Source organism: Perca flavescens, chromosome 3 (genome assembly GCF_004354835.1).
Source record: "Perca flavescens isolate YP-PL-M2 chromosome 3, PFLA_1.0, whole genome shotgun sequence".
Taxonomy (NCBI): domain Eukaryota; kingdom Metazoa; phylum Chordata; class Actinopteri; order Perciformes; family Percidae; genus Perca; species Perca flavescens.
Genome location: NC_041333.1, coordinates 31,434,854 through 31,459,416, shown reverse-complemented (window position 1 = coordinate 31,459,416; position 24,563 = coordinate 31,434,854). Strand labels below are relative to the sequence as shown.

Genomic DNA, 24,563 nt, shown 5'->3' with positions numbered 1-24,563 from the left:
GCATGCATTTATTCAAACGCACACATACACATCACTCTCACACATAGTGGTAGTCTATGAAGATTCGGGTTTGGTTTTTGTATTTTGTCTCCAATTTATAATAATGAACTTCCCAAAGATAATCTGATCATCTGTAATCTGTATTGCAATAATCAATATTTAGTGTTTCTCCTACAATTGAACAGGCCGCCAGGGAACCCCGACCAGGCAATTTTTGTAATGCCAGAAATAAGGGCAAATATTCATTCCAGTGTTTCCCCTACGCTGGCGAAATCTGTGTTTTTGTGTTTTAAGCTGAGCTGGACCTGATTAAATTTGATTAAAACAGATCAGTGATGCTGTTCTGCTCATTATTATCCGGGAAGTTAGCTGGAAGTGATGTAATCTAGTTCTGATGTGTTTTATGTGGAGTGAACCAGCAGTTGACTGGTAAAATAAGTTATTGTTATTACATGTATATCATTTAAATTTGACCATATGGCCTTAGCAATAAACAAGCCGTTCTTTAATGTCACCAAATGTCATTTTGTGCTCTTCTTTTCTTTCTTTTTTAAGTATTGGTTCAGGTTCAGGTTTTAAAAGTATCATTGTAGCACCAGTATCGAAAAAACCCAAGCGATACCCAACCCTAGGTGGTACTAACCCCCCAACTGGTGCAGATCCACACACCCCCAATAATTCAAAATTGTAGGCTAAGTGATGAGGCATTAGAGCTGGGCAATATACCGATATCTTGATATGAAATCAGATATTGTCTTAGACTTGGATATCGTTGCATCGTAAGTGTTGTCTTTTACTGGTTATACAGGCTGCGTTAAAGTAAAGGAATGCCATTTTTTTTTTACTTACCAGACTGTTCTAGCTGTTCTATTATTTGCCTTTACCCACTTAGTCATTATATTGACATTGATGATTATCAAAAATCCCGTTGTGTAAATATTTTTGTGAAAGCACCAATAGTCAACCCTACAATATCACTGCAATATCGATATAGAAGTTTTAGGTAAAAAATATCGTGAGATTGGATTTTCTCCGTATCGCCCAGCCCTATAAGGCATAATGTGTAGAATATGTAAATCACATGTGGATCCTAAATAGTCATATGGTCGCCAATTGCTTCTTACAGAGAAGCAATATATATTAAAAAAGCTTTTTTTTCCTTGTGCAGACTTTTCCTTGGTTAGTGACCTCTTGCCAAAACAGCTGGAGAAAGTTGAGAGAACAGATTCGGAAACGAGCATCACATGATCGAGATTGCACAAATCTAAGGCCTAGTGTCCACAATTTTTTTTCCAAGCGCCAGCGTCTTTTTTCAATTGTTCCCAGTGAGAAGAGAGCGCAACACTGACTGTCGGCTGGTGAGTGCTCTGCTTTTATTAGCATACGTGTTGTAAGCCTGTTAGTCTGTTAGCCTTTGGAGTCGGCTGTGTAGTCAACCCGTTGTTAACGTAGCGTTAAGTTTGCTACCTAGCTAACGTAAATGCCGTCATAGAAACAAAACCCACGGGCAGCACTTCAAAGTGCTTCCCAGCTCGCTGCCAGCGCTTTTCTGCCAGAAAAAAAGGCTATAGACACAGGCCCTAATTCTGCTATGTTCTGAGTCCATGCCTGTGTGCTCTCAAATGTTGACTTGAACAGTATTGCTAAGACTATGTTTTCAGCTCTCTCAATTTTTTTTTCATTAATATGCTTCTATACATTCAACACTTCCAGTACTAGCAACTAACGTTGACACTGGACAGAAATTGTGCTGCAGTTTGATATGAACAGAATTCCTTGGTAAACTGACCTGACCCAGTTCTTCCACTTTTCACAAGCAAAGATCTATTAGACTCCAAGTATTTGAAACTGCATGTAGGCCACAGGTTGAATCACTCCATGTAATATCTAATACAACTTTATATTAATTAGATTAGGGCTAAACAGACATAATTTTTAATGTAAGCTTTTGGGATTACTAGTGAAATTGTATTGTTTGGAATGAAATGTTCCTGGAGATAGTGATAAAAACAGAAATATGTCTTAACATACAACATACAGTACAATTTGTGCATACTCACTGTGTGGTTTATTTGCACTCCACAGTACTGCAAGCACATTATGATTAAGAGGGGGTAATTGCAACATCGGGAGACCAGAAATAGAAGTGACTGTCTCTGAACAACAGCTGGTGAAAGAACAGCAGATTTGAGGACTTAAAGCAGTTTGACTTGTCATTTGGATGCTGCTCTCCTGTAGCTCAGCAAGCTGAAACCTCAAAACCAGTCATATTTTCTAAACAGCTGACTGTAAGATGTTAACACAGAGACAAGAATCTAACTATCAAGCAAGGAATTTCTGTGTGTGTGTGTGTCAGTCAATCTTCCTCTATAATGCCACTGGAATTTCATTTGTTTTTTTTTAATATTCTAATAATATTCGAATATATAATGCTGAAATGCAGCCTGTTATTAATATGTACTACACTACTCAGGCTTATGCATTGCCAATGCCACGATAAGCATGTTGTTTTCGTTACACGTTCTGTCCACTAGAGGGACTTCTAACATTAGCCTGGCCTTGAAGGGGACCTACATCATGGCGCATTGCACGCAACTTTGTTCATTTTCATTTTCCACCACGAGCACACAGCGACAAACACAAATCAACAGAAAACTCTGTAATGAAACAATAGCCGCTTTCCGACCGGAGGGATTTTTGCAGCTCCTAGAACATAAAATTACTGGAACTCTTTTTTTCTCGTGTTCCGACTGGACCAATTTGGGGATTTTTAAGTTCCTCTGGCTGCAGTTCCTGTAACTCTTTCAGCTCCTACTTCAGGGCAGGGTCTTTCCACTGTTCCCTTTTCAGCATAGGGACCTTGGTCAAAGAGGGTCAGGTTTCCGGTACAGACAGACCAACAACGGGACAATTTTAACAATTTTCGCCATCTTATTCATCCCTAAATTCACTTCTGACAACGTTTTAGGCGACATAGGCGAATATAGGCAGTCTTGCGAAAATGTATGCCAAATTGACAATTTGCTTCAAAGTTTTCGGAGGTGAGAAGCTCCATGAAGTGAGGCGACAGTCGGCAGGCGCCTGCCCTGGCCGCTAGCTCATCGCTCGGCCATGACTGGCTCAGAGACCACGCTGTAAGCTGGAGGTCTCTCAGACCACTATCGTAAATAAGAGGCTTTTATTTCGCCATTGACGGTTTGTTTGTTTAAATATCACAACACATGTCCATCATAAGATTAACGGGAACCTGTGGTTAACTGTCTTTTCGGAGTTAAACTCCACAAGCGTGCCCTGCGGGCTTGACAACCTCGCTGTCCAGCCGTCACACATACACGCACACACACGTCCTCAGAGGCGGGGGAGAGAGAGATACCCGTTTCTCTTCGGGAGACTTGTTTAAATTATTACAAATATGCTATATACATCAGATTTAGTTCATACTTTTTTGGTGCATTTGTTTTCTGATTTTAACGCCATAAAGACTGTTGCCGTGCTTGCATTAATCCATTACCCCTCCTATAGTCCCTATGGCCACTTGGCCAGTGCAAATGCAAATGGGAAAACCGGTTTTGGGGGAGAGTAGTTAGTAGAACTGCTTAGAAATGGACTTTTCCTATAACTATGTTCCTGTAACTACTTGGTCGGAAAGCAGCTATTATCTATCAAGTGTAGTGAAGCGACTCTGTTGTAAAGGCTAACGGTGCTCGGTTAGCACAATGACATCATGTTAGAAAGCACAGCCGAAACGATTTGTCATAAACTAGCTAAGTAACAATAGTGTTAGCCACGATGCTAACGATATTAATAACTAAGCCAAACGGTGCTGTCACTACTATTTTAGTGATTTATTAGCAACCTGTTTCTTGCAGATTGTCACGTTACTGAGAATACAGCTATTAGAAGGTAATATATGAAATCAAAGCTAACTCTGACGGCTGTAGGGCAGCTAACATAAACTTTAGCTGTCTCCATGAAGCTCCCAGCTAAGCTAACGTTACTATAACTCACGACGCAGTTAGGATTAGGAAACAAAAACAAGCTAATTAATGTTGACATAAGCACTTTGGCTCGGTGGATGTTGCTTTTTAAGTCATGTCACTCCCTCTGTACTAACGTTACTCGGTACGCAGCGTTAACTTAGACCTCACAATGCCTTGTGTTTCTCACTCCCGCTAACTTACTGTTCATAAGATGTGACATGAGTGACACATGTGGGTAGGCCAAGGCGAGAACAGGGAGATTAGCTAATGTTAGCCAACATATTTATAAATAAAAGTCAAAACAAGTAGTAATTTTAGCATCCGAATAGTATTGATTTTTTTACAATTCAAATTATATTCGACTTTCGGTATTCGTTCAAACAGCCCTAGTGTGTGTGTGTGTGTGTGTGTGTGTGTGTGTGTGTGTCTTTCACATAACTCGAGAACTGTTCATCAGATCTACTTGCTTGCTGGGTACCCAAGGACGTGCTCTGTGCTGAATTTGGTGCAATTTTTAAATGTGAAACGTTCACTACTGAATAAACAAGCAACTAACCAACTACTCAACTAATCAAAAAATAATAATCGACAGATTAGTTGATAATGAAACAATATACGTTAGGTGTGGTGCAGCTAAAAAAAAAGATTATATGGAATATGTTATCATTGACGGTTATTTTCATAACTTTCAAGTTAAACTGTCACTCTAAACTTTTCAATTTCAAGTGTTGATGTGTTCTCGAATGAGTCACCTGACATTTGTAACGCAAGCCTGAGCTGCAGTGCGAGCGTTGCTGCTAGGCGAGCTATAACATGAAACAACAAGAGAGCTGAACCCTTCTTTTGGGGTTCACTTCTGCTCAATACAACCACAGTTCCTCCAGAGATGCCATGTTTGTTTAGTACTGTGGTCATGGAAATTCTCTGTTTAGCTATATATTGCTCCGTTGAGGACTGACGTTTGTTACCTCCTTTAAGAGTAGGGCTGGGTTTAAAACAAATTGTTTTTCCAATATAAATCGATTTTCATTTGAATGATCCAAAATCAATTCATAAAATCCACGGACCAATATCGGTCAGGTATCACATGAAACTAAAATACCTAAGGAATCCATTGGTACCCACTATGTCATGCTAGCTTGTCAGGTTAAATAACCCTCCAAAGTCAGGCTACACGTTAGCCTGGGTAAACCCTGACGAACTTCTGGCAAATTTGAGATTTGCTCTGCAAGTCAGTCTGGCGAAGAGCCCATTCAAAACCATTTCCAATGTCCCCAAAATCGAGGCACCAATCACAACCACTGACGCGGGCTTTACACCAATCACAACCGTTGAGGCGGGCTTTATGCGACGATGACAGCGCAGCGACGGCGAGCACCTTTTTGTTTACATTCAACATGTCGGCTACCGAAGCGCAGCGTCACCCGGATCATTTGTCTGATTGGTTGAAGGACTATCCAATGTGCCAAGAGGCATTTGAGCGGCGTCCGTTGGTGACGCCCCTTTGGAAATGAGCTGTCAATGAACCTTTCCCAGACCCACTCTCAGTTACAACTGAGAAGGGTCTGGTGTCAACCAGGCTAGCTCCATGTAGTCAGTCAGGGAAAAACTGCCCTGGCCATTTTAATATATCTGAATGAAAGGTCACTCAATACTCACTGATTGTAGAGTCTATAGAGCTGCATGTTGCATGTTAAATAAAAAGTACATCAATGTAACTGCTTTGGGGTCAGTTCTTAATGTAAACACTAATACTTTTAAGAATGCAGAAGGTTACAGGGAACCTTGTACAATTGGAGAATCTCTTTCATATCAAAGCTAAATGGGTATTGTAACTGAAGTGTTCCTAACCTAACTGATATTGAATCAAAAATAAAACCGAATCGGGAATAAAATTGATTCGGGGACCTTGTGAATCGGAAACGGATTGATTCGGAAAAAAAAAATCATTGACGATACCCAGCCCTATGTAAGAGCGCACATTAGACAGTATTTTCACGGGGCATTTTTTTGCCAGCACTATTAAACCTCATGCCAGGTCAGTTACCCACAGATTAGGTCAACGGAGAAATTATTATTAAGTATGCAAACTGCACCCCACTCAGACCAAGCCATTATCTCTAATTATGATGCCTGCTCACAGTGCTCAAGCTTAACAAGCCCAGTCATACTGCTACAAGCCAACAGGGACAACAAGCTAAGCATTTAATAACAACCTCTGTCGGTCGCATCTTGCACGAGCAACGAAACCTGATCCTGATCTGACTCTCTGGAGGCTATTTGCCTGTTTGCTGTGTTTGGGCTGCGTGTGTCACCAGACAAGGAAGCAACGTTCAGCGTGAGACAGCAGGCTGCTGATGGAGATAAACACTTCCCTCTGCTCACTTCTCTTCCTCCTTATGAAGCTCATTCTGGCTTTGTCAACGACAGACATCCACACATGTAAAGACAAGCACCCACACTGTTTTTTTTTTCTTCTTGTCTGTATTTTCTGACAAATCCTTTATGATATTGTCCCAATTTTTTTTGCACAAATCTTTGTGTTTTCATCTTCCTTGTCTGGCCCTAGAGCCATTAATGCTTGAAATTAGGGATACAATTTAGGATTACTTTCATTATTGATACATCTGCACACTGTTTTCTTGATTAGTCAATTTATGAGAAGAAGATGCTGTAAAATGTGAATCACACGTTTCCAGACAGCAGGGGTTCATGTTCATACAGTCTTCTTTTATATTACACTAAGACAACCTGCAGATATTCACATTTGAAAGCAGTGAATTTTTGGCATTTCTGTTAAATGCCATCAACAATCAACTAATAATTTCAGCCCTCCTTCAATCCATCGTAGAAAAGCTCTAACCTTTGAGGCATAGATCCATGTCCCCATTACAATTCCAGCCAATTTGTGTTCATGGTGTAACCAACTAATAGGTTCCCAGACTAGTTTCACAATGACGCTGCCCTAACTCTCACTTTCTTTCTCCACTTGCAGCAGGACATATTTTCCCAGGCAATCATGTTTCACTGAGACTGCTGCAGTTTGCTCTGAGATGCTTCATTACACTTCTTCAAGCATGGTGTTGTCTCTAAATGTGTTCAACAGCTTCATAATGCCGGTAGGCTTGGAGAGTGCAACAGTCCAGTGCAAGATGTCAGACTACTGAATGAACGGTCTTTGTAATGAATGACAATGCTATACCAGACTGCACCACAGCCAATAATCATATACTGACGCTGTAAACCAACGCTGGACTCGGACTGCTCCTCAGCTAACAGTACTGTCTCATATTGAACAAGGAGAGAGGGAATGAGGTTTAACTGTGACACCAGGCATGGATTTCCATTCTCCATCCAATTTAAATTCAACCAAGTGCAGTTTTGTAAGAGTTTAATATGATCAAATACGGCCAATTTAGGATAGAGTCTCTACAAACACTGGCAGCAGCTGCTGGACTGGTACAAATCGGGAGAAAAAAAACAGTTTGCTTCCAAATTTAGATCTAGCACCAAAAGGTTGTGTTCCCTTGTGGAGAGACATCCACACCAAAAAAAAAAAAAAAACTCTATTTACTGTGGCCTTGCAATACTGAAATGTTTGACCCTAACTGTAGGCTATATTTTTCTGAAAATGTTATATTTGGCTAAATTCAACCTTCATCTAAGTTCCCACAGATCCAAATGATTTGATTTGACAGCTATTGATGCCACTCTTAAAATAAAGGTTTGTCATGTAGGCTATTACAGAAAATGTAAATTGAATCATTTTCTACCAGGTGTAATTTACAGTATCTGACGATGAGCAGAGACAGCTGAATTGCCTTATTTTGAATCAAGTTTGGCTGAACAGCTTACCAGAGATACTCTGAATCGGAGTCCTTCTCTGAGAAACTGGTTGCTTAACACAAACTTTCAATGTCATGTCAGCACAACATTCTGTTGAGACAGCGGGTAAAAGATAACAGCTTGAACCATTTGTTTCTCACCTTGATTAGCACCACTCTTCTGTCCGCGTTATCTTCTATTGAGAACAACTATTACAAAATAAATTTATTTGGTTTTCTTTTTTATCGGCGGACATACACGCCCGGTAGCACTAAACAAATTCTTGTTCAGACTCTTAAGGGTTTTCTGGTAACTTCGGCATACATTTCAGCTACGTAGGACCTATATAGTTCTTACTTTATTTCTGTATTTACTTTAGAAGCCGCGGACAGGTTGCCCATAACCAACTACAAGGGAAACCAGGTTTGTGCAGCTGGCACTCATTTCAATACATGTTTAGTGAGCTGTAAACGTCGAAAACACCACTGAGTGTCCTGTGCACTAGCTAGGTATGTTGCTTTGAGGTAAACAGGGCACTTTGCGTCCTATTCTCTCCATACAACAGTCATCAGGACTACTTCAGCATAAGGTGCAATACATGGTGTGACTTAGAAAACAACACTGGGGCTTGCGTAATTTCTTCAAGACATCAATGCCAGCTAATGGCAGTCTGAGGTGATGCACAGTATGTAGATTTAACAGAGTAATGTTAGTACCGCCGAGATGCACTACATTTACGTTACCTGCCCGTACACCTTTGGCATAGCCGATTCACCAGGGCTCCGACGGCTTCGATGTTGCGGATAGGCGCCGGAGTCCGACCCGCCTTCAGCAGCACTACGAGCGGCCAGAAGCAGCGTTGGAGCCGCGGCGCCTCCTCCATCTCTGTCTGGTAAATCCTCATTTGCTTCTATTGTGAAAAATCCTCTGTTTTGCGGCAGTATGTAGTGCCGCTCCGTGTGCAGACGAAGGGTCGACGAATTAATTCCGGCAACCCAGAGGACTAATACATATAACGACCACCGAAGAGAGCACTGCATCTTGCCTGCTCGTAATATCGCCATGTTTGTGTATGTTTGGCTTGTGGATTAGGTAAGACTGAAGAGCTCCTTCTACTGGCAGTGATGCCCCTTATGCTGCATTCACAAGCCGTAGGAATGTAGGGAACAACTAGACTTCTCAGTTCAAACATCCTAACGTCGTGTAAGTAGACTACTACACACAAAGGCAGCAAGTCTCCGATGCTCGACGCTGTCTTTTTTTTATTGAGAGACAAAAGAACAAAAGAAACACACTGGCAACCGCAAAAATAAACGCAGTATGAAAATGAATAGCCTACTTATCATCATACGAGTTACAAATGAATTAGGCTACATTAAGTAAATAAATAAATAAAGGAAATTAGCCACCTCTCGGGATACCAGAAGCAAATAAATGCAATTAATGTCCGCTATCTTAGACAAAGTCATCAATCAGGCATCAATTTGCAACATTGCCAACAATGGCTTACAGTGTAGCCTGCCAAGAAGAAATGTTAAAGGGATAGTTGCTTGGTATAAAAAGTCTGTCAAAATCTCAAGTGTCAAGTGTCCATGTCAAGTCACAAGTCTTAAAAATTGCAAGTCTTTCAGGTCTTTGTATGCTGGCCTATTTTCCTTTTAAAGTCGAGCTAATATTATTTTTTACATAGCCGATACCAAGTCATTTCATTGACTAATAGTTAAATATTCAAGATGTGTGGCTATGTAAGAATTGCCTGATTATTTTACATACAGTATATACTTTAAACTTTACAATACATTAGATTTATGTTTTCAAGTCAAGTAACTAAGCTCTTCCAGCATTCAAGTCAAGGTAAAATATCAAGTCAAGGAATAATCCAGATTTTGACAATCAATACATTTTCTCCTTATTTTCCTTTTAATTCAGTTTTATATGCTATATGTTCATACAAACTCTGAAAATTGTCAGTGTAGCTCTGCAACAATATTACCCAGACACATTTCTCTACAATGTCTCTACTTTGAAATCGATTCAGTCTGCTTTATTTTCATTGATTGTGTTCTTCAGGGATTGCATTCATAAACATCTTCCAATAATTTAATTCTTTCCTGTAAAACTTGTGAATTAGTTGGAAATTGATTGGACTCCCACTTCTACAGGAAAACACAGTTGGTCTGAATGTGAGCCCTGCAGGGGGGTTTCATTATGGTTTAAAAAGTAACTTTTTGGTTTAGTTCTTAAAGCAGTCTAGAAACTGCAGTGACCTTATAACACTCAAGATGGGTATGGATTATCGATTTGGTTATTTTGCAGTAAATTCAAGAAGTCTTTAAGTTAGTATATCAACACCATTATTGAAGTCATTACATTACACAAAATCTGACCGCTGAATGTAATACAATCTCTATATACTGTATATGCACTGTATATTCAATTTATGTGATGGATATTCAGTCTGTATGGAGGTGACCTTCCTGTTTTCAGTGTTCAAAACATTCAGAACCAGTCAGCCTCAAAATGGAGAACTATGTTCAGGGAAATGTGTGCACATACAGTACAGTATTTATGTATATATATATATATATGTTATATATACTAACATAAAAAAGAAATGTGAAACTATAGCTGCTAAACTTCAAGTGATCTTGCATGCAGAAAATACTTCATCAGCACACATGCAGTATATTTAAAAAAAAATGCTACAAGTTCCAGCAACACATAAAAACAAACTGGTGACATTATGAAGTGTCACTTCCATTTCACAAACAATTAACATGTCCAGTCAAACAACATTGTATTTAGAAGTATGTATTAGTAGGATAACTCCTTGAGATGAATCATCTCATTTTCGATGGGGTCCTTAAAACAATTAAACAGTACATAAATAACACAAAATACATTGACACATACACACAGCCCTCCCAAGCCTGACTGCTCCAACACCAACTGATCCCACCACCCCCCTCCCCCACCCCACCCATATAGACTCACAAGTAAAAACAGTAAATTTGCATACATCCCAAATGTGCTGCTATTTATAGTAGATGCACAAACAGGAGCCAACACACACAAAAAAAAATAAAAATAAATTGTGTTATGTCAAGTTAGAAACAAGAGCAGGTTAATTGTAGATAATTAAAGACAGATGCCTTAAAAAATCAAATGAAGTAATAAATCAAAGTGAGGTGGGCAAGGTAATAGGTTGTAGGCCCATGCTATCCAGCTAGCAGGTCATACTATATTTCCAGTGTAAAAACAACATTGCACCTCTTGTAAGATTAGCACTTCTAAGTATTTACACATTAATCAAATTTTATCACCTTAACCTGATTATCTGGTTAATTTACTTTATTCAGTTTATGTTGCTACTTTATGTTTTTTTTTTTTACACTACAATAATCCACTTTGCTGCCATTGGGCAGCAGCATTGATCTGCCGGTAAATCCACCACTTTAGTAGCTTCATCTGATATCCACTTTATTCATATTCACAGGGTACTGCTAATCTTCTTTTTTATAATCCCATTGATTTAATCCACCTAGGCTACATGAAGAGATTTGACGACACTGCATGTCTATGACAGCCAGTCTCTGTTATTCTTATTAAAAGAGACATTTTCCATGTGCAAAAAAAACCATCTTAATCCACATCTGGGAATGGATATGTCACATTTAAAGCTTTATAATATTTGCTCAGTTTGTGGTAGAAATTCTAATACCTAGGTGAGATCTGAAATAAGGCTTCATTCAACCAAGTCTTTCAAGTATTTATTCTTTGCGCAAAGAAGGTTCAGTTCATCGAGTCTGAGAGAATGAACAAAGAGTCTTGGAGAATCTATTGCTAATTAACCCTCTAACAAGCTGACAGAGAGAGGGAGGGGGTAAAATTAACAGCCCTTGTGACTATAAGTCCATCTGACCTCTGACCTCCAAATCTGGGACCAAAATGGGAGGTAGAGAAAAGCCAGTCTCTGCACTTTAGATGAACAGAAGAACGTAAAGTTAAGCTAAGTGAGGTCCATACATCAGATAAGGGTAAAAAGTTCACACAGCTTAAAAAACTAGCTTACGTCAATATAAAAAACAAGTCAATATTAAGACAAATATGTGATTTTCCATTACAACCTTAATTGGAAAGAGAAAAAGCATGGCCCATTTAGTTTCCTTTTGAGGGGTCTACTAAAAGTTGCATATAATATCATCAATGAAGACATTTCTAATAGTAAATAAATAAAATGGCACGGTTTCTCTCTTATTGCCTGCACATCTATCAGGGGCTAATTTAATTAATTTATTCATGTGGCTCAGGACCACAATCACATGGTATAAAACACAAACAGAACATACAGTAGCACAAGGCATGGCTAATGTTCAACAAATGTGACTTAAACTAAGGAGGGACATTCTTCAAAAAGGCACCTGGTTTACAAATAACTTTTGTCTAATCTGATTGTAATGACAAAATTAATTTAAACACAGATGGGCGGCTTAAATAATAAGTTTTAGATACATGCATTTAGGCCATAAGAAAACATCTTAATCTAACCTTTGCAGCACCATGCTATGCAGAAAAATCTGAACAAGTTACTCATTTCTGTGTCACCCCAAAGTGAGTACTGGCCTCAGCCTGGCCTATTGGAATTGTCTGGCTCTGCCATTGGTGACCCTGATCAATAAACAGGCCATCCCACTGCTCATCAGCAAAGCTATGGTTTGTCAATCTGGTCCGTTGCCCACACGTGTGTTAGGGGTATGATGCAGCCTAATTGCCTGTTTGTGTGTTTATTTTTATTGTTTTATTCAGTAGGCTAGTAGCCTACACCAGATGGAAGCTAACATTTGAAAATTTAAATACAAATTCCACCAATTTTTGACAGCTAAATGCAACATTTTGTCCATGGTGTGTAGGATGAGTATTCTTATAAAAGTTAAAATACAGTTATTCTTCTACAGTCAGTTATACCCCCCTCCCCTCTTGAATTTTCTGCAGAACTGTGGAACTTGAATTCACTAGGATCCTTGAATGCAACATTTTCCAGACGCGCAAGTGGCTGCCCGTTATGGAAGTTGGACCTAACGTTAAAATCGATAACTCACTGTACACATACTAGGGATATAGCTAATATCTGACAGTTAACTGTTACTCTGTTAAATTATTTTATGAAATATTCAACTCTTCGACTGAGACCTTGTATGTCTTGTAAGTAACGTTAACGTTAACTGTCGTTGCTCTAAAAATCCTGGCTATATGCCATCAACAGCTAACGTTAGCTAACGTTAACTAAAGTTGGATATTAGCAGGTAATTTAGCTAGCTAGGTTAGCAGCTAATGTTAGCTTACCTGCTATTAACATTTAATTTTAATTCTAAGTTGATTATAATAACTGACTAGCTAACTAAGTGAATTAGGTCAAAATGGTATGATAACACTATATATAGTTAGCTATGAAAGACCTGTAGCATAGCTAGCTAAAGTTAGCTATATTGATGACATGGAGGTGTTAACAGTTTAGTGGAGACACTAGAGGTGAATAGGGTAAATATTTTAACTAACGAAACTGCTCCTGTTGATTACTTAACTAGCTAGCTACATTAAGACAATACTTTTTTATGACAAGTTTTCTGAAATGTTATGTTTTGATAAATGTGCAAATGAGGCATTATCTAATGCAATCTTTTGGTGAATTTAGGAGAAATCTACTACAGACACAAATAGACAAGGTGTAGTAAAATGTACACCTGAGTCAGACTTAAGTCAGTTTGTTACCAAATCATGATTTAACAATATTTTGGTCATCAGCTGTGACTGAGACTGTGAAGAATAAGATGAGCAATACAAGAAACCGTAATTCAAAGACCTACGCAGGATTTATATAGGCAGATTTTAGCACACACTATAAGTTACTGTAGCACTGATGGTATTTAGAGACAAACAGAACTCTGTGATTAATAAACTACAGGTAATTATAGAAAAAAATGCATACTCATGCTAACGCTAAATCATATCAGCAGTACAGTAAAAATAATAAACTTTGTAGAGCGAAGATCGCCGCCCAAGCGTTTTTACTACTTTCCCTCATCAAAGTCACTTTCATATACTAAATAGACATGTAAATGTCCGTGTACATATACGAAATTTCATACATAGATTGTTTGATGGGTATAAATCAATTATACTTACATTTTTGGGCGATTGAAAATTCAAAGTACCGCGAAAAGACCGGAAAGCGCGTGACGTCGGAAGTGTCCGGATATGGCCAATAGCAGCAAGTGGTGTCCGAACGTGGACACAGTGACGAGTACTACAGACACAAATAGACAAGGTGTAGTAAAATGTACACCTGAGTCAGACTTAAGTCAGTTTGTTACCAAATCATGATTTAACAATATTTTGGTCATCAGCTGTGACTGAGACTGTGAAGAATAAGATGAGCAATACAATACAAGAATATACAAGAAGTTATTCAAAGACCTACGCAGGATTTATATAGGCAGATTTTAGCACACACTATAAGTTACTGTAGCACTGATGGTATTTAGAGACAAACAGAACTCTGTGATTAATAAACTACAGGTAATTATAATGTCTATTTTAATTTCACATTTGCAGTAACATTGCGTGACAATGAAAGAAGCAACACCAATGGTAGGAAAGCTGATTCCCCCAACATTAAACAAGAGGGCAGTGAACAACAACAAAACCCCTAAACAGACAACACCCCAAGAGGTAAGAAATGAGGAAATGTGTATTCAATCATTTACAAGAAAAAAATCAAGTTTTAAATAAAGCTCATCTTGAGTCATTGACAGCTCAGAAATACAGTATTCTAATAGATACTGAGGAGGTAAGAGACCCTCTTACCTTCCCAGTATCATTTAATGACCTGCTGAATGTTTGCCACAGTCCCCCAGAATAAGGAAATAACAATAATTAAAGTAACGTGTGTGCTGGAAATGGTACAGAATTTGTACTGCTTTTATATTAATGAGATTTTCACTTGTTTTGAAACAGATAGATTTTTCAATGCTTAAATAATGTTTAAATGCAACCAGTCTTTTCCCCATTGCAATAGACGGAACATACACTCGCAAATCAAGACAAATCTCCACCGAAAAAGAAAAAACCTCCCTCTAAACCATCCACGTTGGAGTCAGCAGATTTATTTGTGGCTACAACTGCAGGTATGTCGCACTATAGTGGCTAGGGGTGTGGGGGGGAAATCGATACAGGATAGTATCGTGATAGTTTCCATGGCAATACTGTATCGATACACAGACACCAAGTATTGATCTTTCATTATATATATGTATTGGTCAGTTTGTCTGCTTGACAATCCCATTTTGCAGCAATAAAATTGAAGTGAGATGAACAAACAGAGAAATGTATGTTTTTAGATAAAACAGATGTTGACAAAGTTTCCTTTTGGGGACATAATTTAGAATTGGGAAAAAATTTGAAGTTGTAAAAAAAGGTAATAAATTGCAATATATTTCAGAATATTGCAATATGTTTAAATTCGCAATAATATCGTATTGTGACAAAAGTATTGTGATGATATCGTATTGTGAGGCCTCTGGTGATTCCCACCCCTAATAGTGGCCGTCACATTACATTTCAGCCTACAAATAAATATAGTACTATAGGCCATTTCACAGTTGTAAACATAAGCATTCAAAATGTCACCCAGTATATTTCCTGTTTCAGTGCAACGAAACTTAGAAACATTATAAGTTTTCTTGTTGCAGTCTATGTGAATGAAATCAGCTGACAAAGGAAGTTAACAAAGACCCAGGCTGTTGCCTAGCATCATTTCTTCTCATACATGTTACTGTTTTTGAATGTCAAAACAAATGAAAGCAGCAACAAACTGTGCTGTCACACTGTCAGCAACATGAGCTCACAGCAAGTCAAAATGAAGTGCCCCATCAACTAAGTGGCCTGCGAGTGGTGTGAATTAAAAACAGGATATGAGAAAAGTGTCTTGTAAACACATTGCATGACGTGAATAATGTGGTTCAAAGCTGTTGCTGAAATATCCGTTTGCGACTTGTCACTGTGCTGATTGAAATAGTCTGGTTCCAGACCAAATCAAATTTTCAGTCACATAAATAGAATATTGGGAAAAATAATACTTATTCTGCTTGATTTTCAAGATATTTTTTGCCATTGAGTGAAATTTGCAGCATCCCTCCTGTTGTTTTGCTCTCTGTTACAGGTGCAAGTAGAGAGGTCAGCATGCTGTTTTTAAAATTTTCTGAAGTATTAAGGTAGGTCACATTCCAAAAACTAGATTAGAGTTCACAAAGCAGTGTCATGTTCTACTCTTGATTATCTATATTTGCTTAAAAACTTAAACGAATTAGGTAAAACAAAATGAAAGAGTTACGACCTTTTCATCTGAAAATGATGCTAATAAAACATTGAAGAACTGTGGGAAAACACGCACCTATTCTAGTGAGTTGCTGGCTCGCAGGTAGACATACAGAAGGTGAAAGCCACACACAACTCCAATGCAGTCATTTTAACGTCATTCAGTAGATCAGTTTTTCTCCTAAAAAAGTAAAAGGTGTGGTGACTACTGGACATCTTTTTGATTAAGATACATTAAACTTAGTACAGATAGGCCCAGATGATGAGTCCTAATGACTCTTTTGATCCCTTGACTTCTTAATTTAGTGCCACAAACTATTTTAATCGATTTGAACACCGACACACACTTGCTTCTTCTGCAGTGAGAGAGCTGCAGCAGATACGTCCCAGATGAAGGAACTGGAGGGCATTTTGACAGAAGCTCAAAACCTTGAGTCCTACCTAAAAGAGAAGAAAAAGCACCTGAGGCAAACATTGGCTCTGATTTCGGATAAACTGCAGGGTTAAGTCTGTTGTATGGACTGTTACTTATGTAAAGATGCAGACCTGTTCATTTTACTGAAGAATGCTTTTCTTTCAGTGAACGGCTTTATTTATGTATTGCACGTGTGCCTTCTGCAGTTCATATGTTAGTCATTAACTAATACTCTGGCATTACTTTGACTATGAAAGAAACTAATATATGTTACATGTTTATTGAGTTATGAGTTTTAGTAAATAGGTGAATAGTTTTAGTGAATAGGATATTATTTATTCTTCCTTATCCCATATCACAATTTCGCTTTGATTCTTCATACTTTACATACTTTAGATATTGTGATATAGCCTAAATATAAACCAACCATCATTATTTTTTAAAGAATATTAAAAGAAAGTTTACTATGCAGAAATGTATCTATTACTGTTTATTCCGAATTAAAGTGCCAATTAAGTAAGAGTTATGTTTATTTGTTGTCATTATTGATAGCTAATAAGAAGGATTTGGGGAAATGTCCTCTCCCCAAACACACACACAAAATAAATAAATAAAAGGAAAACTTATCCAAAACCCATGACCAAAAGGAAAAGTAGAGAAAGCTTTGTTGCATTCCTTTTTTTTTTGGCTATACAGTATATATTAAGCTTCTTGTTTTTAATTGGTATTCAAGCAGTATTCTTTCAATTGGCCAGCCAGCAGAGGGTGCAAGTGTGCCATACTCAGTGACCACAACTTTATAAATTAACATTAACAATTACTTAGAAATATTTAGTACTTTTGCTAGTACTGTTGTACAAATGTAATATATAAAATATCAGTGACTGAAATGTACAGTTTCTAGAATTGAGTTACCATTTATAGGATTCCAGTTAAAGCAATACAATATCTGTCTACAATATTTTCCACCGGTTGTAATAAGCTAATCTTTAGTTGTTCAGTTAGCAAGTACATTATTTTTTTATTTTTAAACAATTTTTACTACCAGAAGGAAATTAATCCACATTGACCAAATGTTGAAGTACAGTTTTTTGTATTCATAGTGTCATTTATACAATAAATCATTTCTTTAATTAACAATGAATCATTTCTTTAATTAACATACATTTCTCCAACATTTGGTAATTGTGCCAAAGCATGCATTATACTTGTCAGTTCCTTTTTATTTACAAACATTTTTAAGAGAATGTTTTAATGTATAGAAAGAAGAACTTACTTAATTAAAAGCACAACTTCAATAATACAGCTACAATAGGATTAAATATGAGTAGGAATGTTTTTCTTCTTTCTCTAACAAGTAAACTATACATTACATTCATATTTGTGTAGTGACCTCTAAATTCACGTGTATGTTGAAACAACCAAAACGTCAACATCCACAATATTTAAATAGTTTAGAACTTATGCTATGACTTCTATCCATCCATGTGAGGTCAAAGGTACACTCATCATGTATTTCCTCCTCTGCTACATCTATGGCGTGGCATTGAATGTCCCGTGGAAACCGTAGGGGATGTTGACGGGCACCGCAGCCCTGCCCAGCTCCTCAAACGTTTTGGCATCTAAAACCAGGAGGAATGTACTCTTGTCCTGGAAAAAATGAAGACACAGGTGAAAAAAACTTGTTTAAAGCTATAGAGTTTAAAGGTCCCATGGCATGACAATTTCACTTTATGAGGTTTTTTAACATTAATATGCGTCCCCCCAGCCTGCCTATGGTCCCACAGTGGCTAGAAATGGTGATAGGTGTAAACCGAGCCCTGGGTATCCTGCTCTGCCTTTGAGAAAAGGAAAGCTCAGATGGGCCGATCTGGAATCTTGCTTCTTATGAGGTCATAAGGAGCAAGGTTACCTCCCCTTTCTCTGCTTTGCCCACCCAGAGAACCCATGAGAGAGAGAGACATCATGGCTGTCAAACGAGCAAAGACTGACCTTATTGGGAGTGATGACCACAGACATGACGACACCATCGTCCTCCTCCGTGGCATTAGGGGAGGGTACGAAGACTGGTTCGGAGGGATAAAGACCAGGTTGTTCCCACACCTGTGAGAAAATACAGTAGAGTTACTCGTGAGTTGTAGAGTTTAAGTTTGCTGCAGTATAGCTGTTATCATATTTTGTTCTTTAAATTTTAAGGACTGTTGTTTATGATATAAAAAGTACAACAAATGATGTGCAAATGTACACTACCGGTCAAAAGTTTGGGGTCACTTAGAAATTTCCATTCTGCTCCATTACAGACAGAATACCAGCTGATTATGTAAGCACATTATGTAATCTGAAAACTGTTGCCCTGATTAAAAAAACAATGCACCTGATCTGAGCTGGTATTCTGTCTATAATGGAATGGAAATTTCTAAGTGACCCCAAACTTTTGACCGGTAGTGTACATCTGAAATTTTTTGTTGTACGGGTTCTTATTTAACTTGTAATGATCATAGACTGGATGTTAGAATTTGTCTCCCTTTTATCTACTACAATAATATAGAACACTTCTTTACTACATGTACGACTGCATATCACTAAAATAATAATGAATTGTTGCCATGCTGTAACAACTGGAAACATCCGAGTGAGAAATCAGTAAAACTCAATTCACCTTCATGTGTTTCCCGTGGAGGTCCATCTTGATCAGCGTGTCTCCTACAAGATGTCTGAAGCCGCAGCCATAGAAGTAGCGGTAGGGGTGGGTGTTGTACTTGTCGTAGTGGATCTGGGGGAACTCCAGACCTCCATAGTGATGAAGATCCTCTCCGTGGAGGTCCTCGTGGGTACAGAAGACCTATACAAAGAAAAAGCAACCTGGTTAATGAGACTCAGGAAACATTAGCAGTTACAGTTCTATAGTTTTTTTTTTTTTTTTTTAATTAACAGTTGTGAAATTAAATTAAAAAAGGTATCCACCCTCAAAAAATAAGTAATTAAAATGAGATCAGAATGTTAAAAAGAAATAGCTTTTCTGTTTGTGGATATCAAACATACTGTAATTCAAACAGTTAATACTAAACTAAACTACTAAAACACTAAATGGATATAAAAACTATAAAGCATGTCTGCACATGGCCATTCGGTCATAAAACTGTGTGCTACAAAAGAGAGTTTTCGTAAGTGGTAGCCTACCGTTTTATCAAAGTTTTAAGTTACCTAATGTGTTTTGCTATCAGTTGGAGTTTGCATCTTTTTCCTTTTTGCTACGCATGTGTCACAGACTTGACTCAAAAAATAGTTTCACAATCTCTTTTGTGCTGATACGTGGAGATCATGTTGGCTGACTATACCGTCTTCTTGGCAGTTCTTATCGAAGTGGCTGTGGTGTTGGGCCGGTTCAAGTTCTGGTCGTAGGGTGTATCACGGTCCACATTGAGAGGCAGGACAAAACGCCGTGGGAAGTTTTTACACATGGTGTTATACACCTGGTGGGAAAATATGAACATCTGTTCAGGCTCAACAAATCAACTATCGTTCAGCTGAACCAAAAGCAACCCCAGCACTCCGCTCGAGTTATGTTTGGACAAATCGTGGAATCATGGAACGTACAACTTGTTGGACATTGACCTTTACTTAAACTGCTTACCTCATCAAGATCTTCTCCAGACTTGCGCAGGTTTTGAATGTTGTAGTTATTAATTGCCTTGCCATCATCTGAAGCACACATATCTAGGATCAAGAAGCCGTCCTCCTCGTATGCGTTAATCTGGTGCAGAGTTAACAGCGGCTTGGCAAGGTACTTGATGGAGCTTAACTGCAACACAGGATTGAGTAGAAGAATAAAAAACAGCCTATATTTGTTAATATACAGTACAATCATAGTGAATACACTGCATTTCAGAGAACTCAAGGTCCGTTTTATTTCCTGACCTTTCCTGTATGCTTGTGAATCAGGTGGAAGATGGTGTCGCGTTTCGGGTCCCAGAAAATTCCGTCACTGATGCTTTTCCCTCTCAGCTTGCCTGTCACAATCTTTAACAGGTCCATCTTGATAGGCTGCTCAATAAACACCACATAGTTCTCTGACATTGCTGTAATGGATTGAGAAGGTTATATTAGTTTCTATTCAAAATTCTGAAAGGATGATTCAGTTGTAGTTGGCATTCTGTTCAGACATTTTCATAAGGAAACTAGATGGATACCTATTCCGATTCCTCAACCAAGAGAATCTGCCAATACCTAGTCCTGATCAGATACCAGTGCTCTCTCTTCTATTAATATAATATTTTATTCCCAAAATCTGTGAACCTGCGTGGAACTCATTGGGATCATTCTAGAGCTGAAATGATTAGTTGATTAATTTCATAGGTCAAATGATCTATGGAATAAATAATCGGCAGATTAATGTATAATGAAAATAATCGTTAGTTGCAGCCCTTGATCATTTTTATTTAAAGTGCTCACATTATGCTTTTTGGCAAAGTCCACCCCAAAAGGACTCCAACAGAAAACACTGTTCACAAACTTCCAAACTGCTCTATTATAGTCCAGCCTTTACTTCTGTGACAAATGCGCCTCATTTTGCGTCACTTTGTGTGAGACTCCCAACAAAGATGGAATAGAAGTGTGATGCCTCACTCTGTAGCTAAAACAGAGAGCTCAACACACTAGTAGCATATGGTGTTGTTTTTAAATTACCGAACCCTGTACTTTTACCGGTACCGACTGAATCACGAGTATTGGTTCACGTAAAATCAAACTGTGCCAAATTTTGGTACCTGAGAGTAATGGTGCGTTCTTTTTGTCCACCGAAGTCGATTTACGAGTTGTTTTCCGGAGTTACGAACCGGAAGTTGCAAAAAGAACGCCACCGAGGTCGTGTATACGACTCGTCAAGTCGTCTGAACTCAGAGGACCCCGAGTTCACTTTCAAAGATGGCTACGTCATGCATCACACGTAGTAAACATTGTGGTTTTCTACAATTTTAAGCACTTTTGTCTTTGTTGTAACCAAATTAAGAAGTGGTACACATAGCACTGTATACTGCTACCTATAGGCATGTTGCTACAGTCTTATTAGGAGTTAAAATACCGCCTGATTAGTTATTTTGTAGCTTGTGCAGCGGAAATTGGCTAGAGACGCTCGGTTGCTATATGACAACAACGGCTTTAAGCCGAGCCTTGAGCAGAAAGCAGAGCAGTAGCCGAACGTTAATGTTAATCAAAACGTAATTTTCATGTATCAAACTGTGAAATATATGTGTGTAATATGTCAATAACTGGTTAAAAAATGTTACAAAAATCCATCTTTTCTCCGACTCGTAGTATTGTGTGACAAAAAGAACGCAACAACCCACGGTTACTCGTTTTCCGACCTGGATGTGACGTCACACTCGAGCTACTAGTCGCCATTACAAGACAAAACGCACCATAAGCGCAAGCTTATCTGTCCTCTCTGCATGTTGACAGAGAGCAGGTCCGACACACAAGCACGCACGCAGCGGTGCGGACGTAGCAAACCACGTCGGCTCTGCAGTTTTGTTGATGTCACAGAGAATTACGGCAGTGCCGATAAATCGGTTTCAAGTGTGGTCACAGTTTTTCAAAACTTCACGCAGACAGCATTCACTGTGATATGATTTTAATGGCGAGCCAAAAGCAGTCGCGGTGCTGTTGACGTTACACTTCCTCTGAGACGAGCAGGCACAACAGTGGTTTCTGTGCCCTGGGGACTGACTGACAGGCTGAGGTTGTAAGGCAATGCAACTTTATTTCTACAGCACCTTTCAGCAACAAGGCAATTCAGAGTGCTTTACAAAAAACATTAAAGACCAATTAAAAATGGTCATGATGAAAATAAAACCGGCTAAAATAGAATAATATACAAATACAAGAATAAAAGTTATAGTGAGTAAGAAATTAATAATTATTCAATTTAATAGGTTGTAGGGAGGGGTTTGGAAGGAGAGAGGGAGGGGTTTCATTTTTATTTTTGTTTAATTTCTGTCCGTGTAAAATATTCTAAATAAATAACAATGTTCTAAGTAAATAGGTTTGGAATTATTTTTACAACTGAAATATTTTTTTTGTAATTACAGAGGGAAAGTACCGAAAAAAGTACCGTTGGGTACCGGGAACCGGATTTCAGGTACTGGTATCGGACTAGTATTGGTTCAAATGCGAAAGGTACCCAACCCTAATGTAAACCTATTCTGATATAACCTCTAAATACAATTATGAACCTGAAAATGAGCATAATATTAGCACTTTAAGTAAGCTAGGGATTGATGTGACTGAATGAATGTGATAGCAGAAACACTCACTTCAATCACATTGAAGAAACTGTATTTAATCCGTCTCATCTGGCCAATACCTAGCCCACTTAATAACGTCAGTACATGCACAGATACCATTCCTTGGTAGATACCATTCATTGGTAGAATAAACATGAAGAGTTAATCTAAGTCCTTTAAATAGCTCTATAGTCAAGGCTCAAGGGTGTAAGCAATGATTACTTTGATTTGAGTGCTACAACTTTTGCTTACCAAAGCTGTGGTAGTAGGATGGTTTGCTCTTGTCCCCTGAGGGAATAGAGCACAGCACTGTGGCTCCCTCCAGGGTTTCCTCAGCTGTTTTCTTGGTCGGCGGCACTCGGATGATGTTATAGGTCGCTCCTGTCAGCACAGATACAATGAATTTCTTGCTGAAGGTCATCATCAGACACATGGGGAGCAGTTTTGTTGTTCTGTACACTTACATACAGTGATACAATATACAGACTTTTGATGATGCCGTGTGAACAAACTGATTTGGTGTTTCCTAAATTACCTTTAGAGTTGTATGAATTCCCCATGTTGTAAGTTGTTCCATCAGGCTCCGTGTGAGGGTGTGTAGTCGCTCCGTTCACAGCAATGAATTTGCTCCAGTCCACCTAAGGTAGAAATACATGAGTGCAAAGACTTTGTTAACTCTTTATTTCTATTTTATGATTTTATCCAGCAGCTAATCATACAATGGGGAGTGACAGTAGCCTGCAAGCCTGCTATGAACTAGCAATAATATTGCACTTGTTTATGACTTGCCTTAGCAATAAAACTGCTGTGCACAGATGTGTCTCTGCAGACAAATCAGCTACAACACATCTTACAACTACATTCAAAATCATGTTACCTTTTTAGTTGTCTCTAGTGTCTCAGGGTCCACCTTGTGCATGACATTGGTTTCAGTGCTGACATAATAATCACCTTTGTAGGTCACAAAGCTCACATTGGCATTATCTGTGGTCTCTAGAGGAGAAAAGGAAGATGCCAAAGTTAACACACCACAGCACAACCACAAAAACACCTCACTAATCATTCATATTTTGTATTTCACATTGAAGTGAATTAAACTGTTGTAAGGCTTTTTGCATTCAGATTACGTCTTTTCGCCGCATTGAGTTTTGTTCCTGTTCATTCAGTTTGATTAAATACTCACTTGGTAATTCAAATCTTGACAGGAAGCGCTGGAATAAGTTTTTACAGGGGTCTGGTATGTTGACGGTGCCAAACTCTGATACTGCGATGCGGTTGTGCTCCTTGTTGGCTTTGTAACTGTCACTGGACAGGAAGCGGCTTTTGTAAGTCACCTGTCCGTTGGATATTTTAAACTGGTGCAGGAGAGCCATACCATCAAACCAGTGGTTGAACCTGATGAGAATGGAGGGAACAAGAGAAAGGAGTCAGCTTTGTGATGTAGTGGCAGCAGTAGATGTATAAACACTTTAAAATCTTATACTCACTTATGGTTTCCGATCTCGAACTTCCCAGGCCCATTTCTCAAGAAGCGTCCGTTGATCCATTCTGGGATTTTTCCAGTGATAACGGTGCTGATGGGATTAGGGTTATCCTCCACTGAGCGCACAATCTTCTCAATGCAAGGCAGACCACGCACATCTGTGAAGTGGTCGATGTTCTGCCTAGACTTGTAATTTGTTAGCGCTA

General features: G+C 38.6%; 2 protein-coding genes across 3 annotated transcripts in view; both read right to left on the bottom strand.

The window, feature by feature from the left end:
- sorl1 (sortilin-related receptor, L(DLR class) A repeats containing) overlaps positions 1 to 8,914 on the bottom strand; it is a 94,124-nt gene extending 85,210 nt beyond the window's left edge. For both annotated transcript variants that reach the window (XM_028573713.1, XM_028573714.1), the window contains exon 1: positions 8,549 to 8,914. In XM_028573713.1, coding sequence (XP_028429514.1) covers positions 8,549 to 8,869 — 321 coding nt within the window. In that variant the 5' untranslated portion in view covers positions 8,870 to 8,914. The remainder of the gene's footprint in view (positions 1 to 8,548) is intronic.
- An 8,812-nt stretch (positions 8,915 to 17,726) lies between these two features.
- LOC114552708 (beta,beta-carotene 9',10'-oxygenase) lies at positions 17,727 to 24,262 on the bottom strand. The gene is made up of 10 exons (XM_028573715.1): positions 24,058 to 24,262; positions 23,752 to 23,867; positions 23,410 to 23,512; positions 23,127 to 23,255; positions 20,512 to 20,672; positions 20,228 to 20,395; positions 19,932 to 20,066; positions 19,253 to 19,435; positions 18,586 to 18,696; positions 17,727 to 18,243 (listed from the first exon to the last, which is right to left on the bottom strand). The coding sequence occupies exons 1-10, from the start codon at positions 24,245 to 24,247 to the stop codon at positions 18,127 to 18,129; spliced, it is 1,413 nt and encodes a 470-aa protein (XP_028429516.1). The 5' UTR covers positions 24,248 to 24,262; the 3' UTR covers positions 17,727 to 18,126.
- Positions 24,263 to 24,563: the final 301 nt, after the last annotated feature.